General features: G+C 32.6%; 1 protein-coding gene across 1 annotated transcript in view; it reads left to right on the top strand.

The window, feature by feature from the left end:
* Nucleotides 1-3,173: 3,173 nt before the first annotated feature.
* Nucleotides 3,174-18,441, top strand: part of LOC106338243 — an 18,600-nt gene continuing 3,332 nt past the window's right edge. Inside the window, 3 exon segments of the mRNA XM_013777266.1 lie at nt 3,174-3,355; nt 3,530-5,618; nt 6,029-6,922. Coding sequence (XP_013632720.1) covers nt 3,174-3,355; nt 3,530-5,618; nt 6,029-6,922 — 3,165 coding nt within the window.

Genomic DNA, 18,441 nt, shown 5'->3' with positions numbered 1-18,441 from the left:
AACTAATCATCGGGGGAGCAAAGAGACAAAAGCAAAGACTATTAAATTACATTGGTTTTGTTCACATATTTGTATTAAAGAGGCAAAAAAAAAATGTCCTTTTCCTAAACCAATGTAACCAGATTTGCTCTATAAATATCGTTAAGCACTGACTATGAGAAAGGAGTGAAAGGAAGGACATTTTACTTGAATAATTGTTTCTATATATTTTTGAATTATTTGTGAAAAATTTCTATTGTCAAATGGCATCTGATATTGCAACTTTTTATTATTCTCAAATCTAACACTACAACAGTTTGAAAAGAAGCCAAACATTCATATTGCTATGTATAATTCTATAGATGAAGAGACTCTCTATCTTGGACAACATCTATGCTCTAACTCAAGTGTTTGCAAAATTCAAAACTAAATAAAATTGTTGGACACAACCAAACCGAGAACAGAGCTGCGTAGCACAAAATATAAAACTACAATTTTAAGATGAAATATTAAAAATATAATAACACATAAACTCTGGAAAATAACAAAACGAAACATAAAAATATATCTACAATTTGCTTCTAAGCAAATATTTTCCTCCCTGATTGCTCAACTAAAATATAATATAATTATCCGAAAAATAGAATTTATTAAAAATTACACCATCATCCATCGAGATCAATAAATCACAAAAACTTCAAAACATAACCTAATAAATTTATTTAAAATAATACAAAATAAGAAATTAGTTTGCTTATATAAAAGAAAAAAAAAGGTGACAAAGAAACACAGGAATAGATCGTAAGTCTTTGGGTACGTTGAGAAGGCTTCACACCTGCCATATTAATCATATGTTATATCATTAAAGAACATAGATATCAATAGATTATGACAAAGTGAAGAGGTTAAGGAAGAAACTGACCAGCTATGAACAGCACCCATCAGGCCTCTGTCGTATATCAGTTTAAGTGTGTTAGGCCCGTCTTCAAGAACGACATTCATAACCCAAACATCTTTGTCATTCAGAGCAGTAGCAAAGGAACCCATGTTTGCTTTCATGTCCATTATGTTCCTCACGGTGTCTGATTGAATTGCAGGACTCAAGAGATCCCAGTAAGCATCTACCCTATGCCTCCAAGTTTCCTGTAAGGCAACGAAGCAGCCTCAGCTTACTTTAATAAACTCCATGACATCTGAGAAAAGCCATGTCTATATGAAAGTGAGCACAAAAAAGTAGCGTCAATTAGTCATCAGATTCAGAGTTTTGTGTTACTTAAAGAGTTCAAGTAGAACGTCGCCTAGTGATTCAAAAAGGCAGTGATGACGGAACCAGTTTGGCCTCACACAGACCGAGGACAACATCATGGAAGACTCTGTTTTATGAAAGTTAAATCTCTATAAACAGCGAAATCAAGTTAACTCAACATAGCAGAGTTGTAGTTAAGAGTGGTAATATGTGGCTTTTTCTTCCTCATGCTTGTTAAGTACCACCTTGCCTTTTCAAAATCAGGGTACTCGTCACTGTAGAGAGACATATGGGGGTTGCCGGTAAATTTCGCTGTCTCTGTTCCCTTTTGTGGATTTGATAAATTGATTTCTGTTACTGTGGTGATGAGAGGAAGGAAGAAAGAGATGAGGGACTTATATAATGTGGAGCTGGTGGAATGGAAATCGATTCATGTCCTTAGGATATCTGCAATTAATGATTGAGCTAAATGCTAATGAACGTATACGTTCAAGCGGAGAAGGGGAAGCTGTAAAGATGAAGGTGCTGAGATAAGAAGAGATGGAAGACGAGGACGACTGGAGAACTATTAGGTTTTAAAGATGGCTCATTATTGGGAAGCTGTAAAGATGAAGGTGCTGAGATAAGAAGAGATGGAAGACGACAACGACTGGAGAACTATTAGGTTTTAAAGATGGCTCATTATTGGACTAAGAAGAAGGACATGTAACCAAATAATACCAAAGGCCCAGTTTCTTATCTTCAGTCGACAAACCAGCAATGACGTGGCAAATTAAACTTCTCTGATTTGTTAATTTTTCAATCCAATGTGGACAGCTTAAAAAATCTTTATCAGTCCCTTTTAGTATAGTATAGATTTCTTGTATGCGTTAGTTATTCGAAAGCTACAGTTACTTAGAAATTAAACAAACACTTAATTTAAATAATTTTTATTGACAGAAATTAGGGATGGGCGTCCAAGAGCTTCAATTCGGTTTGGTTGAAACATTTGAAAGTTTGATTTGTTTGGGTTGAGGAAAATATTCCTGAACTGAACCAAACAAGAACTTTAGATGGGTTCGGCTCAGTTGGGTGGTCAAAACTCAAAAGCTTAATTTGGGTTTTCTATAAATTATTGGTGTTAAAATGATACACCTGAAACAAAATATGACTACTATGTTTTTTTGTCAAATCCTCAATAACATCTCAATTTTTTAAGTAAATAATAACGTATATCAAAAAGTGTAAACAAATTTTCTTTATCTTTTCAGTTACTTATTCAGAAAAAATTCAAGTGAAACATGATTAAATTAGAATAGTTGAAGATATTTATTAAAAACTGATTCTCCATATTTCGTAATTAAAAACATAATACAAGAAAATTACACGATGATTATATGATCAGTAAACAAATATTAAGAACTTCCAAAAATTATTGTAATTACCGCCGGGTGATCCAAACTGTGAAAGTTGTATTAGAGCGGGTTGCTATCCTAGTCCTGGCATGAGAGGCAATCCTGGCGCACAACAAAGATGTTACAAAGAAGTATGTTCTATTATCAGACTTCTTAAAATCTTCCTTTATAAATTATTATGTTTTTGTATTTGGAAAAAAAATACAAACTAATTTTTCATAAAAAGTTTCATTTATATATTATTATAGTATTATGTTATTTCTAGTAACTAGAACAATTTTGCAATTGACCAAGTTTTAAAGAAGTTTGATTTTTCTAAAGAAGATTTTCGGAGTCTACTCGAAATAAACTTCTAGATTGTTTTTATTTTACATAAAATCTTCAAAATACCACAGGAAGTCTATGTAGATTAATTTTGCAATTGACTATGTTTAATTTTAAAAGAGTTGACTTTTCAAGAAATATTTTAATTTATTAATTTTAATATTAAATGTTTATTATTTATTGTTAATTACAAAGCTGACTTACACGACTTTTTGCCAGATGCAGTAGAGATGGCACCAATTGAGACGCTGTCGTGTAAGCCTCCAGCTGGGGGGGGGGGTCACAGGCAGAATTTGCACCATTCAAATGGCAAAGCTGTGAAGAAATTAATAGCAAACTCGCGGGATCTTGTTAAAGCAGTTACTCAGCAACAGAAGGGTCAGACCAACAGCAGGAAAGCTTCCTCTCGGAAGTACTGATGTCGTCGATCTTTGCATGGAATATGCGCGAATTCAATAAGCCGCGCAAACAAAAAGCAGTTAAGTATTGGGTGAAGGCTGCGAAGTTGTCTATTTGTTGTTTGATGGAAACTAGAGTTTAAGAAAGTAACTTTAAGAAGATTTTTGATGCAACCTTTCCAGGTTAGTTGTATAAATAACTACTCTCATCACCGGCTTGGGAGACTTTGGGTCTGCTGGTCTGACGAGGTGGAGGTCTGTCATGTTCTGACTAGTGCTCAGATGATTACGGTGTGGGTGAGATACAAATCCACAGGTGATACGTTCCTCTGCTCCTTCAGTTATGGAGAAAATTGTGCAGTGGAGCGACGAGTTTTGTGGGAAGAAATTGAGTTGGTATCGAGGTCAGTTGCTGGTAGTGCTAACCCTTGGATCATCCAAGGTGATTTTAATGTTGCATTACATGAGGAGGAACACTCTCGGTTTATGGAGACAAGGTCAGACCGTTCTGCAATTCGAGACTTCCAGAATGTGGTACTTCAATGCGATATGGTGGATCTAGCTCAGGTTGGTCCCCGCTTCACTTGGACGAATTGCCAAGATGATAATCCAATCAGTAAGAAGCTCGATCGTGTTATGGTGAATAGCTGTTGGTTGAATAAATTTCCGCAATCATACACCACATTTGAGTCTGGTGGTGTCTCTGATCACTCGCGTATGCACAACTTGCTTCGAGCGGCCCCGCAAGGCAACTTGAAGCCGTTCAAGTTCTTTAACCACACGATAAATCACCCTAGATTCTTGGAAGTGGTAGGGCGAGTATGGAACGAGTCGGCACCCATCTTTCATTCTCGAACTGCCTTAAAGCGTCCGCAAGAGAAACTGAAATCATTAAAGTTTGAGCTGCGAGGTCTCAACAGAGATAAGTATGGTGATATCCCTGGGAGGATGAAGCAGGCTTATACTGACTTGTGCGAGAAGCAGAATGTAGCAATGATGGATCCTCAGTCATCTACGTTTGAAGCAGCGTCGGATGCATGGGAACATTGGCATCACATCTCAGGTATTGAAGAACAATTCTTCTACCAAAAATCCAGAGTCCAATGGCTGGGATTAGGGGATAGGAACTCCAGATTTTTCCACAAGGTAACCCAAAGTCGGAATGTAAGTAATACTATCAGGAGGATAGTCACAGCAGATGGGCGCATACTTACCTCATTGCCGGAGATTAAAAGCGAAGCAGTAAATCATTTCGAAGAATTCTTAAATGGTTCTCATGAGACGGGGATGAATGTAACTCAGGAGGAGATTCGAGAATTAGTGGACTATAGATGCTCATTTGAGGAAGCTGCCTTGCTTATGAAGCTGGTTACAGAGATGGAGATTAAGGACATATTGTTCTCTACCCCGCAAACAAAGCCCCGGGGCCTGATGAATTTTCCATGGAATTTTATAGTTTTTGGGAAGGACGTAGTGGCTGCAATACAATTGTTTTTCATATTTGGCTTCATGCCTCATAGTGTAAACGCCACCTTATTATCACTGGTTCCTAAGTCTGCAGATGCGGAGAAGATGAGTGATTACAGACCTATTGCCTGCTGTAACGTCATCTACAAGGTGATCTCTAAGCTTCTTGCCAGACGTTTGAAAGCTACCCTGCCGGAGGCAATTGAGCTGAATCAGTGTGCTTTCGTCGAGGGGCGATTGCTTTTGGAAAATGTCTTACTAGCTACTGAGTTGGTCAAGGACTATCACAAGCTGTCGGTTTCCTCTCGATCAGCTATTAAGCTTGACATCTCTAAGGCTTTCGACACTATCAGATGGTCCTTCATTGAAGACACCCTGAGAGCTATGACCTATCCGGATCTGTTTGTTACATGGATCATGAGACATATTGACACGGCAACATTCTATGTGTCTGTGAATGAAGAATTAGAGGGTTTCTTCTCAAGCTCGCGTGGAGTTCGACAAGGCTGCTCACTGTCACCCTATATCTATGCCATTGTAAGCAATGTTCTATCTAAACTCCTCAACAAGGCTGCTGTGGCGGGGCAGATTGGGTATCACCCTCAGTGCAAGGAAGTTAACTTTACCCATCTAAGCTTCGCTGACGATATCGTCGTCTTCACTAATGGATCTCCGGATTCGCTCAAGGGTACATTGCTGGTGTTTGAGGAATTTGCGCATATGTCAGGCTTCGTATCAATGCTGCTAAGTCCACGGTCTTCGCTGCAGGCAGAGGCAAGGCGGCTCTTGAGAGTGAAGCAGCACCTGCTGGTCTATCAGTCTCCGCATTGCCTATTAAGTACCTCGGACTTCCTCTCACTACAAAAATCATGACAAGGAGTGATTATGATCCTCTGTTAGCAAATATACGTGCTAGGTTTCTCTCATGGACAAGCAAAGCCCTCTCCTATGCTGGAAGACTTCTACTTATCAAATCAGTCATTGCTAGCATCACCAATTTCTAGTGCTCCGCTTTCTGTCTTCCTCAAGTGTGTATAGACGAGATTGAGAGCATGTGTTCAACATTTTTGTGGAGCGGATCTCCAAATATCACCACTCAGGCAAAAATTGTTTGGGAAGAGATATGATGTCCCCACGAGGAGGGAGGGTTGAGGATAAGGCGAGTGAAGGATGTTACTACTGTATTTGGGCTTAAGCTCATCTGGAAATTGCTCTCACAGTCAAAATCACTATGGGTTCAGTGGGTGAAACAATATCTACTTCGCCATGATACTTTTTGGGATGCTAAAGATACTGTCATAGGGTCTTGGGTCTGGAGGAAACTTCTGAGATATCGGCCGTTGGCTAAGCAGTTTATTAGAATGAATATTCAAGATGGGTGTACTGTAAGATTCTGGACAGACATTTGGCACCCTAAAGGCAGATTGATTGAAGCTATGGGAGAGATTGGAACCCAGAAGTTAGGGTTTGTGAGAAATGCGAAGATATGTGATGTTTTGGTAGATGGTGATTGGAGATTCCGCAGATGTCGTGATCCTAATTTTCAGGCGCTTATTGCAAACATCAAAGAGCTTCAGGTGCAGCTTGTGGGAAATAACTCAGATACAGCCCTTTGGTTGAAGGGTGAAGACTCTTACGATGATAGATTTATCTCCAGTACTACATGGGATCTGATACGGGTCCGACGTGACAGAGTGGACTGGAGTAGGCTGATCTGGTTTTCGCAGGGTGTTCCACGGTTTGCATTCATCACCTGGCTAGCTCTCAGGGATAGACTGTCTACTGGTCATCGAACTAGTCAATGGGGTCATCCTCAAAGCTGCCTCTATTGTGGTGAACCGGACGAGACAAGGGACCACCTTTTCTTTGCTTGTCCTTACACCTTCACCCTGTGGATTCGAGTACTTGGGAACTTGTTTGGTAGAGATCTCGATCCAGATTGGGACACAACCATATTTTCCCTCTTGACAGGTTCTTATGATAACCTCACCTACATTCTCTTGAGGATTGTATTGCAAGTCACGATCTACTATGTCTGGCGTGAGCGAAACGAGAGGAAACACAACAGGGTAGCCAAGCCAGTTGATCACCTAGCCCGGCTGATAGACAAAACGGTACGGAACAAAATTACTTCAACTAGTTACACTCGAAGACCGAAGTTACAAGGTCTAATGCAACGATGGTTTGCAGCTCACACAGTTTAGAGATAGAAGCTTAGTCTCATTCTTTTATTTTTCAACGTTTAGGCGTTTTGTAAATAAACCATTCTCTTGAGTTGATCAATAAATTTAAAATTTCATCAAAAAAAAAAAGAAGAAATCTTCAATAAAAAAACAAAATTTTACAAAATTTTCATCAAATAAAAAGCTAACTTGTTTATCAGAAAAGATTTCTACAAAGTCTACTCTAATTTTTTGTTACAAAAAAAGTTAGCTGATTTCTCTAGAAATGTTTTAGGAAAAACAGAAAAAATATTCAGTTGTAAAACTAAATATGCGTTGACTTCTAAAAAAGTATTTTCTCGCAAACAATTTGAAAAATGGAATATCATACCAAAATCTGGTGAGATTTTTTGTTTAACTTCTTGGCGCACATATAATTTCTCTACGAAAAATATTCACTCATTAATGACCAAGAACAATTAATTCAATGACTCCAATAGGTTTACAAAATTTTAAATCGAAAAGTAAGGTTTTTCGGATGAAATAGGAAAGAAAAGAAAGATAAATAAATTGTTGTAAAAAAATGAGATAAGAAGAGTAAGTGTCGATTCCAAGTGCATGCTTAGAATTGGTTGTACATGCTATTTGGTGTATTGATGCCAATATTAATGTTTGATATCACTCAAATTATCCTAAAGAGTGATTTTTATCTCTCAAATAAGAGGTTAATTAGTTGTAGTACTTATGGATCAAATCCACAGAGACTTTAGAATTACACAATAGATTTATAGTTTTTGAAGTAATGCTAGACATTTATGATTAAAGCGGTAAATGAAGTTAAGGTTTGATGAACAAGGCAATTGTTCAAATGATTAGTTTTAGGTTTTAAACAATTAAAGATGAACAGCTAGATTCAAGTGATTCTCTGGTATGAAAAGTATGCATTCTATGAATTATTAGGAGTTTATAAATAATAATCGTTCTTGAACTCAAACTTAAGTTATAATCTATCAATTTTTGTTTGTTTAGATTATCCACGGTCTAGATCTCAGATTTCAACTTCCATTTGTTAATCATGAGAAAGTGTCGATCGATGTTCTATATGAATATCGATCGATATACCTTTCAAAACGTCGATCGATGTAACTCTCGTTACAACAATCGATGTTTATTCTAACAGACTTTACGAATGGGTTTGATAGGTTCTCTAATTTCCTATACCAACTTCTGTGTGTATCTAGTTAATTAGATCATAATAGTTTAGTTTCAGGTAGTTAACCAAGCTTCCGCTTGCGCCAATTAATCCTAAGTTCTGAGTTTAGGGTGATCAAGCCTATACTTATCAGTAAGAAAACCTAGATGAAAAACTATTTAATTTCCTAATTAATATTCATTTCAGCTTAGATCAACCTTTGAAGAACCCTAAATCTAACAGTAAGACTACTCAGACATATTCATAAGAAACATTATGAGGGTATGAATAATACTCAATAATATAAATATGAAAAGCAAAAAAAAAAAAAGAGTAATAGAACAAGGGAGCTTAAGATCTTCTCTGTCTATGAAGTTCGGATCTCCCTCTCCACTCCTAAGCTCTCTTCCTAAGTGTAGAAAATGTCTACCTCCAAAAATGTGTCTTTCTAAAAGTTTGCGTCTAGGTAAAGCATAAAAACCCTTATAAATAGTCTTACAGGCGGCCATGGACTTATGGTGTAAATCTTGGAACTTTTGGGTAAAACTCATAATTTCCTTAAGTTGGCTTCGCGGATGGCTCGCCGTCGATGACGTTTATATTGATCCGTCGATCGATTTTTTCTTTAATAATCGACTTTGTGGTCATGTTTTCAGCAATGCTTTCATAAAACCTCCAAATTTCCCCAAAATCACCACTTTACTCCAATAGGTACCTGAACCTATAAATACTCTAAAAGACTCTAAAATGGATATAAAATACTCTAAAAACATATGTAAATCATGGATAAAAATGGGTAAAATCGAAGGCATATCAACTCCCCCATACTTATCGTTTTACTTGTCCTCAAGCAAAATATAGGACAATAGTCTAATAAAGGTTTTAGAATCAGCAGGGATTCACAAAATTTAAAACTACTACTCTCACTTGTGCAAATATGATAGGTGGGAATGAATCATTACTAACCTTGGATTATTCAATGTAATACACTCTATCTTAGTCACCATTATCATACATCACACAACTCCACTGATAGCTTCTGACATACCCCTCTACTGACTTCATTTTTGCATAAAATAATTGTATAGACTATATCCTGGGAGTATCGATCAAGGGACACATGGAATCAATTCAAACAAGTATCTGGACCTACAGGTAACCCTTTATAGTTTTCCCTCTCTCTTCTCTGAATCTAATTTTTTTATTGGCTAAGTTGTAGGCGAATAATGGGGTCACATGAGACACTCCTACCTCTCGCTTCCAAACAATGTGTGATCATTCTATTAGAGTAAAATAATGGGGTCGCATGAGACACTCGTATTCCTCTACACCGCAAGAAATTATTTCATTTTTTTGTAAATATGGATGCTAAAAAGAGGTGGAAGGAGAACCAGGGACACTAAGTTTAGTACCTTCCAAACTTACCGGAGAAATCCGATCCAATGTATACCAAACCCCAAAATGAGCAGGTAGAGTAGATTAAGGTTGGAAGTCAGCTTTGTTTTCTCCAGACATTCTCAGTAAGTGTGGATGTGAATAACATGTGATACACTGTGGTGTTTCCATCTAATACATCCTGCAGTTAATAAATAGATGGTGCAAAAAAGTGGTTAGAGTAGTAATTAAATTGTGAAAGATCATAATCCGTTTCTTGACTCAATAAAACTTTTTATTATTTAAAAACTTTTTTTTTTCTTATAAGACTCAGAATAAAATATAATGTTAGTAACTAACTCCCACAGACTTAAATGACATTGTCCCCAACGTTATTCAGTCGAAGATCAGTTAAGAATAAATCATAAGTACTAAAGAAATGTTAGACAAGAGATGAAGTATCGTACCTTGCTGTCCCAAACGTCGATTGCCACCGTGACCTTGGTGTCGATCGATGGTTTGGAGACAAAACATTTCAGCGCTTAGTGGTAACATGACATATGGTTTAAATCATCACCTATAAGTTATCAGTCAGTGTGGTTAGCTCTGTTAGACAATCCAAACACATGTGAGGGTTAGGTAATAGATCTCAAGTCAAAGCATAATAAAACAAGTTCGAGCATAAATCCTAATAGTCTGAGAAATAAAAATAAAACAAAAGTAGATAAGGGATAGAAAGATGAAGACTAATCCTCATCGGTGTCGTCCTCGTTGTCATTCTCTGGCTGGCGTGAGGGTCCTGCAGCTGATGGAGATCGTGCGCGCACACTCCCTCTCGTAACGCAGCGGCACTGTGACACTCTCGCCCAGATGGCGTGAAGAGCGTCCACAACAGCACGCTGGAAGTCGCCATGATCATGCATGGGAATGTCAGGGATGTGTGGGAAGTCGGGGATCTCTGGCTGGGGCTGTGCGGCTGCTACTCCGGCTGCTCTGTGTACTGCACGTCCGCGGGGCCGGTTCGCCGGGTTTTGGCGGAGGATGGGGTCTGGGTGGAACTCAAGCCTGGTGACATCGCCATCGAAATCTGTCACTGTCCGCTGAGGTAACTCAAGCAGATATGATCTGTCATCATCACGTAGCTCCAAACACGTCCCCGGCAATGGCGCCAAATTTGATATCACTCAAATTACCCTAAGGAGTGACTTTTACTCTGTCAAATAAGATGTTCAGTTGTAGTACTTAGGGTTCGAATCTACATAGACTCTAGGATAACACAATAGATTTATAGTTTCCGAAGTAATGCTAGACAGTTATGATTAAAGCAGTAAATGAAGTTGAGGTTTGGTGGACAAGGAAATTGTTCAAATGATTGTTTTTAGGTTTTAAACAATTAAATATGAATAGCTAGATTCAGGTGATTTCTAAGGTATGACAAGTATGCCTTCTATGAATTATTAGGAGTTTATAAATATTAATTGTTCTTGAACTCAAACATAAGTTATAATCTATCAACTTTCATTTGTTTAGATTATCTACTGTCTAGATCTCAGATTTCAACTTCCGTTTGTTAATCATGAGAAAATGTCGATCGATGTTCTATATGAATATCGATCGATACACCTTTCAAAATGTCGGTCGATGTAATATTCGTTACATCGATCGATGTTTATTCTAGCAGGCTTTACGAATTGGTTTGATAGGTTCTCTAATTTCCTAGACCAACTTTCGTGTGTATCTAGTTAATTAGATCATACTAGTTTAGTTTCAGGTCGTTAACAAAGCTTCCGCTTGCGCCAATTAATCCTAAGTTCTAAGTTTAGGGTGATCAAGCATATACTTAGCAGTAATAACAACTAGAAGAAGAACTATTTAATTTCCCAATTAACATTCATTTCAGCTTAGATCAACCTTTGAAGAACCCTAAATTTAACAGTAAGACTACTTAGACATATTCATAAGATACATTATGATGGTCTGAATAATACTCAATAATATAAATATGATAGCAAACAAAGTAGACTAATAGAACAATGGAGTTTAAGATCTTCTATGTTTCTGAAGTTCAGATCTCTCTCTCTACTCCTAAGCTCTCTTCCTAAGTGTAGAAAATGTCTGCCTCCAAAAATGTGTCTCTCTAAGAGTCTGTGTCTAGGTAAAACATAAGAAAACCTTAATAAATAGCTTAACATGCGGCCAGAGACTTATATTGCAAATCTTGTAACTTTTGGGTAAAACTCGTAATTTCCTTAAGTTGGCTTCGCGGATGGCTCACCGTCGATCTATGTTTTCAGCAATGCTTTCATAAAAGCTCCAAATTGTCCCAAAATCACAACTTTATTCCAATAGGTACATGAACCTGTAAATATTCTAAAGACTCCAAAATGCATATAAAATACTCTAAAAATATATGTAAATCATGGGTAAAAGTGGGTAAAATCCAAGGCATATCAATGTTGTAAAAAAAGATGAAGATGTGGATGACTGAGAACAATAATTATTTTTGAAAATGAGAATTTCATTTTTGGAAATAATTTAAATTTATAGGGTGAATAGAACAAATAACAAAAAAAAATAAAAAGTCAATTTTGTCTTAACCACAAATTTGAGGTCATTTGTGGAAGAAGCTCTAAAAATAAACTATATCTTAAAAATATAAATATACAATTTTTATTATAGTTTTATATCTAAATAAAACTTTAATTATTAATAAATAATTATTATACATTCATATAAATTTGATTTGATTCATATTATACAATATAAAATTTTAATATTATATACAAAATTAAGTATTGTTAAGTTAAATAATTTAATTTATTTTTTAAATTATATAAATAATTATTATGTATACATACAAATAAAAAAATTATGATAAACTATGATTTATAAAAATATACTATAACAATAACTATTAAATTAATGATTATTTAATTATAATTTTTTTTAATTAGACTATGCAATTAAATAATTATGTTTATTTGGTAAAAGTAAAATATTAAAATTATTTAATATTTATATTATTTTATAATATAGAAGAACGAGATACTATTGGTATTTTTACACTTATATTTTATACTGTTTATAAAAATAATCTTTAACTATATGCAACATATTAATTGAATTTAACAAACACGTAAAATCATCCATGATATAAAATTTATAAAAAAAACTAAATTTAACCAATAGATGTTAAATTTGTGTTTTTACCTAAATTGTTTTCCATAAATAGAGAGTATTATTCCGTATATTTGTCGTAATCACCAAAACCTAGCACACATCTACACTTATTCATATAATAAAGTAAACTATATGATAATCTACGCATATGCGCGGATTGAGTTTCTTATACTAATGTTTGTTCATTAAATTGTTTTAACATTATACAACACTACGATTTTTATTGATTGTAACATCACAAATATAAATGTTGGTCTCTTAAAATTTATCATCGTTGTTGAAGAGTTAACATATCACAACTCATTTTAATTATTTTTAAGATTTCGTATGCACAAAAATAAAATTAAATTTTGCGGCTGGCACAAATCACCAAAACAAAATAGGCAACATCCTTTATAAAATGACGAAAGGGAATTATGTTTTATGCTCTCGATTTGTTTACTATTGACTCTCCATAAATGATTTCAATTCATAAAATGTACTATTTTTTATAAGTATATGTACTAACATTTCTTTTAATTTTTAACTATACGAAAAATGATAATAAAATGCTCACACGTTTCAACTTCTCGAACTGATAATCTTGTAAAAACATATATATATATATATATATATATATATATATATATATATAAAGTAAAAAGTTTCTTTTCTTGACTTTTTGATTATAGAATATATATATTTTTTAAAATAGACAAAATAATTAATTTTACGGTATATACATTAATTAAATTTTTGAAATTCGACTTTCACATTATTTTTGCTGTATTATTTGGTGTATATAAATGATTTTTTTTTATAAATTTTAAATGTGGTTTAAATAAAAATTTACTAAATATAAGAAAAAAATATTGAAATGGTAAGGAAATATAGAGATAATTATATTAGAAAATAAAGAAAATAATACAATTTTTTGTTTTTTCTTATATATAAAAAATATATATATATATATATATAAATTATTAATTTATAATTTTAGCGAGACCATATATTTAAAAAAGATTTTTCTAAAATATTAATATTTTATTGATTTGTGTAATATTTTGAACCGTTTGGAACCGGAAAATTTTATTAATTTATGGTGTGTATTAAGTTATCGAGTTTCTACTGTATTTTAAACATTGAGTAATGTTTGCATTCATTCTTAATCACAGAGGAAAATAACGTAGAAAAGGCATCTCTTTTGGGTATTGAATAGTATCATATTTGGAAAGAGTAGAGCTAGTATGAAATAACTATAGGGATCGAATAGCAATTGATGAATTTTGTTAACAAGTGATTACGAAGTAGGACCCATGAGAAAGTAGAGAAAATTACAACAAAGGTATAATCGTCAATTCAAATACTGTATTATTATTTTTAAAAGAGAAAATTACCTAAACTAACATGTCCTTTTCTAAAAATAGCTAGAATAACTTATCAAATTTGTTATTATTCAGATAACCTACTAATCATCTAAGTACCTAAATTATCCTTTTATGCTTGTTTACAAAATCATTTGAAAAAAAATAAATCTTTCCTAAATTAATTGTTCATTAATCATTTATCTTATTATAATTGTATTTGTTTATTGTTAAAGAAAGTTAGGATATATAAGAATATTAACTTTAATTAAAATTTATTTCATGGAAGGTGATGTTGGAGAAAAAGTGTGGAAGTCTTCGGATAATATGTAGACTTTACACTAATCTACCAACTAATAGATAATCTACCAAAAATGGTAGACTTTATGTTAGTCCACTAACATTTTACAAACGAAAAAATGTCTGCCAAATTGTATTTTGAAGTCTGTTATATGCATGTAGACTTTACACTCGTCTACTAATTTTTAGCAGAGAGAAAACTAGTCTACCGGTTTGGATTTTCATGTCTGCAAAAAAATGTGTAGACATTATGCTAATCCACTAAGAGTACACAAGCAAAATATAAGTCGGTCATATTGTCATTTGAAGTCTATATTTATGTTGCAGACAAAATAAAGGTCTACCAAATTTCAACTTGAAGTATGCTATTCGGTGTAGACGTTACTCTAGTCTACCAATTAACATTAGAAAACAAACTAATCTACCAATTTAGACTTTCATGTCTGTAAAGATGTGCACACATATGAAGGTCTACCGAATATTTGCAAACGAAATATAAGTATACTTGTTTGTGTCTTGTTGTCTATCATAATATGTAGACTACACACTAGTCTCTCGAGTGCCCACAGACTATATACTGTATATGTCTCCCATGTTGTCATTTACAGTTTACTAAAAACATGCAAACTTTAAAGCACCCTCTCCCAACTATATCAGTAGACAAAGTGGATGTCTACGAGCTCATATTTTATACTGTTTTATGTTCGATTATGAAAAAGATAGATGGTCAACAATGGTGGTTTTTCCATATACAAATATTTCTTTAAAAAAAAATATGTTTTCCTTTTATTTGAAAGGAATCAATTTTGTGTTTAATTTTCTATAAACGACTGACATTTGTTTCCTTTTTAACAATTTTTATAAGTTTTGCATTTTCTGAATAATTTGTATTTATCTTTAAATGGTAGATAAAGTAATAACTTTTGTGGCTAGGGGTAATATAGAGATAGTATCTTTCGAAAATCTTTAAAAGATCATATAGGTTATTTTAGCTATTGTATATATTTTTAAGGTTATGGTAGCAAATGTCTCTTTTTAAAATGGTAAAAATGACCATCAACTTTCTCTTGGTTCTTCATAAGTGATTTCATTTCATAAAATGTACTAGTTTTATATTATTTTATAATATATAAGAATGAGATACTATTGGTATTTTTACACTTATAATTTTTACGTTTTATAAAATAATTCTTTAACTATATGCAATATATTAATTGAATTTAACAAACACTTGAATTTATCTATGTTATAACCAATAGATGTTAAAATTGTGTTTTTATATACCTAAATTGTTTTCCATAAATAGAGAGTATTATTCCGTATATGCATAGTTATCACCAAAACCTAGCACACATCTACACTAATTCATATAATAAAGTTAATTTTTTTTACTAATGTTTGTTCGTTAAATTGTTTTAACATTTTACAACACTACGATTTTTATCGATTGTAAAATCACAAATATAAATGTTGGTCTCTTAAAATGTATCATCGTTGTTGAAGAGTTAACATATCACAACTCATTTTAATTATTTTTAAGACTTCATATGCACAAAAAAAAATTAAGTTTTGTGGCTGACACATATCACCAAAACTAGGTAGGCAACATCGATTGTAAAATGAAGAAAGTAGATTAGGTTTTCTGCCCTCGATTTGTTTACTAGTGACTCTCCATAGGTGATTTTATTTCATACCTCTATAAAATTGTGATTTCGTTCTCGTTTCTGTTTCACTGATATGAGTTTTGTTTCTTTTTTAACTTTTTCTATGAATTCGGTGAACTACATAAGTGACAATTAAAAAATATATATATATCTGTAAAAATTAGTTCCACTCCAGATACATATCTAAGAATCAAATTTTTGAAAAAAAATCACCAGCAAACTCTATTCACAAGTTAGTGTTCAAATATAATATATCAAACTATTATATAATATAAGTGCAGACTCGAAATATATGTGTCTGTCTAGTAACCAATTCGGTCTAAAAATCATCTAATTCTAAACAACAAAACAAATTATTTATTTTGTAAACATACTCTTTTGAGGTTTAATTACTTAAGAATATACAAAAATATATAAAGTATTTTACCATTCTAGTATATGTAAACTATGTAAAAACTAATAACTGTTTGATTTATTAAATGATAAACCAAAAAACTTATAATAATAGCTAGATAGGGTATTAGAGAGAAACAAATATTAGACGAATGATTAAATCTCTCATTCTTCGGACAAACTCAAAATGAGGTAATTGAAATCTTGTCACGATATTTCATTAAAAGAAAATTACCAAAAATACCACATTCATAATAACATTTTTGATGTTTACATTAACCACTTTACTCTCACTTTTGACGAAGGGTAAAAAACATTTATAATTCTAGGTTTAACTAATCTAGACTTAGAGTTTAGAGTTGGGAGGTGGAATATGGTTTTTGGAATATGAAATTTAGGATTCTAATAAATATATAAGTAAATACTTAAAAAAATGTAAAAATATTTTAGAAAATAGTTTCAAAATAATTTTCGATTTTCAAAAAAGAAATTTTTAAAAAATCAAAAAAAAATTGATAAAAAAGTTCAAATTTGAAAAAGTATAATTTGAAAACATAAAAAAAAAATTATTTACTTAACTTTTTATTTAATATTTTTATTTATTTAAATAACTATTTATTATGCATAGAGAACAAGATATAAGAGTCTTTTGCCACTTAATGTAGAAGATATTTTTGAAAATGTCTCTTTAGTGGCGGTAAGCATGAATAATGATACAAAAAAGTGGTAAACATGAAAATTCCCTTTCATTAAAAGTTTTTTAGGAATAAAATCAAGATTAAATTATTTAATCTTATTGAAATAATATATATATAGTGCTTTCAATATTAAAAATCACTTTGATTTGAATAATTGTATTTCTGGGATTGCGAGAATCAAATAACATATTAGAAATCACATATTTAAAAAAATTGTATACATAAAAGTATATTAATTAGAATAAACACATAAATCAAAACTAATGCATTTTGTTTATTTACTTTCATGTTTTGGGTAAATAAATCAAACAATCATTTTATTTACTTTATATGATATGTAATTAAACTTTATTGTATTGGCAGAGATATAGGGGAATTTCATTTTTACCATTTTTATGGTACTGTTATTCATCTTTACCGTTATTAAAGGGACATTTTAAAAAATATTTTTTTCATTAAAAGGCAATGTACTTTTATACTCTTGTTATTTTTATATAATAAATAAAAATAATAATAATAATAAAAGTAATAATTTTATTTATATGTTATCGAATTATACTTTTTCAAATTCGAATTTTTTTACGAAAAATAAAGTCTAATTTTTTTCAAAATTTCTTTTTGAAAATCAAAAATTATATTTGAAACTATTTTTAGAGTTTTTTTATATTTTTTAAGTATCTGTTTATATATTTATTAGAATCCTAAATTTTAAATTTCAAAAATCATATCTCACCCTTCAACTCTAAACCCTAAGTCTAGTTTACCTAACATTAGGGGTATAAATGTCTTTTACATTTCATTAAAAATGAAAGTAAAATTTGGTTAGTTTAAACATGAAAAATAGTATTATGAATGTGGTATTTGTGACAATTTTCCATAGATATATATATGACATTTTAATATAAATGTTTATTTTTATTTTATTTTATTTTTGTCATCAACTTTACAGACTCATATTGACTCTGTGAACCACACTGGGAGATATTGATCCATGTGAACTACAAAAGACGTTTCCTTCCTAGCACTTCTGGCTAAGCTATCCGCCTTCTTGTTCCGCGTTCTTGGTACATAGATAATCTCTGCACTAGTAAAACTCTCTTTCAGGATGTGTATATCTTCCAAATAACTTGCAAACGCTGGCCATTCTTCTGGTTCCGAAACCATCTTCACCAATTGAGAACAATCCGTCGCAAATGTAACCTGAAATTGTCTTAAGTTTTTCATGCATTCCATAGCCCATAGTAAAGCTTCCATCTCTGCATGGAGAGGAGTGAGTGAAGCCCGGACATTCCTTGCTCCCATTAGTCCCGCAAATCCTTCTAATGTG

This window comes from Brassica oleracea, chromosome C4, assembly GCF_000695525.1.
Source record: "Brassica oleracea var. oleracea cultivar TO1000 chromosome C4, BOL, whole genome shotgun sequence".
In the NCBI taxonomy this organism is placed as follows: Eukaryota; Viridiplantae; Streptophyta; class Magnoliopsida; order Brassicales; family Brassicaceae; genus Brassica; species Brassica oleracea.
This window is presented reverse-complemented; position numbering and strand designations above follow the sequence as displayed.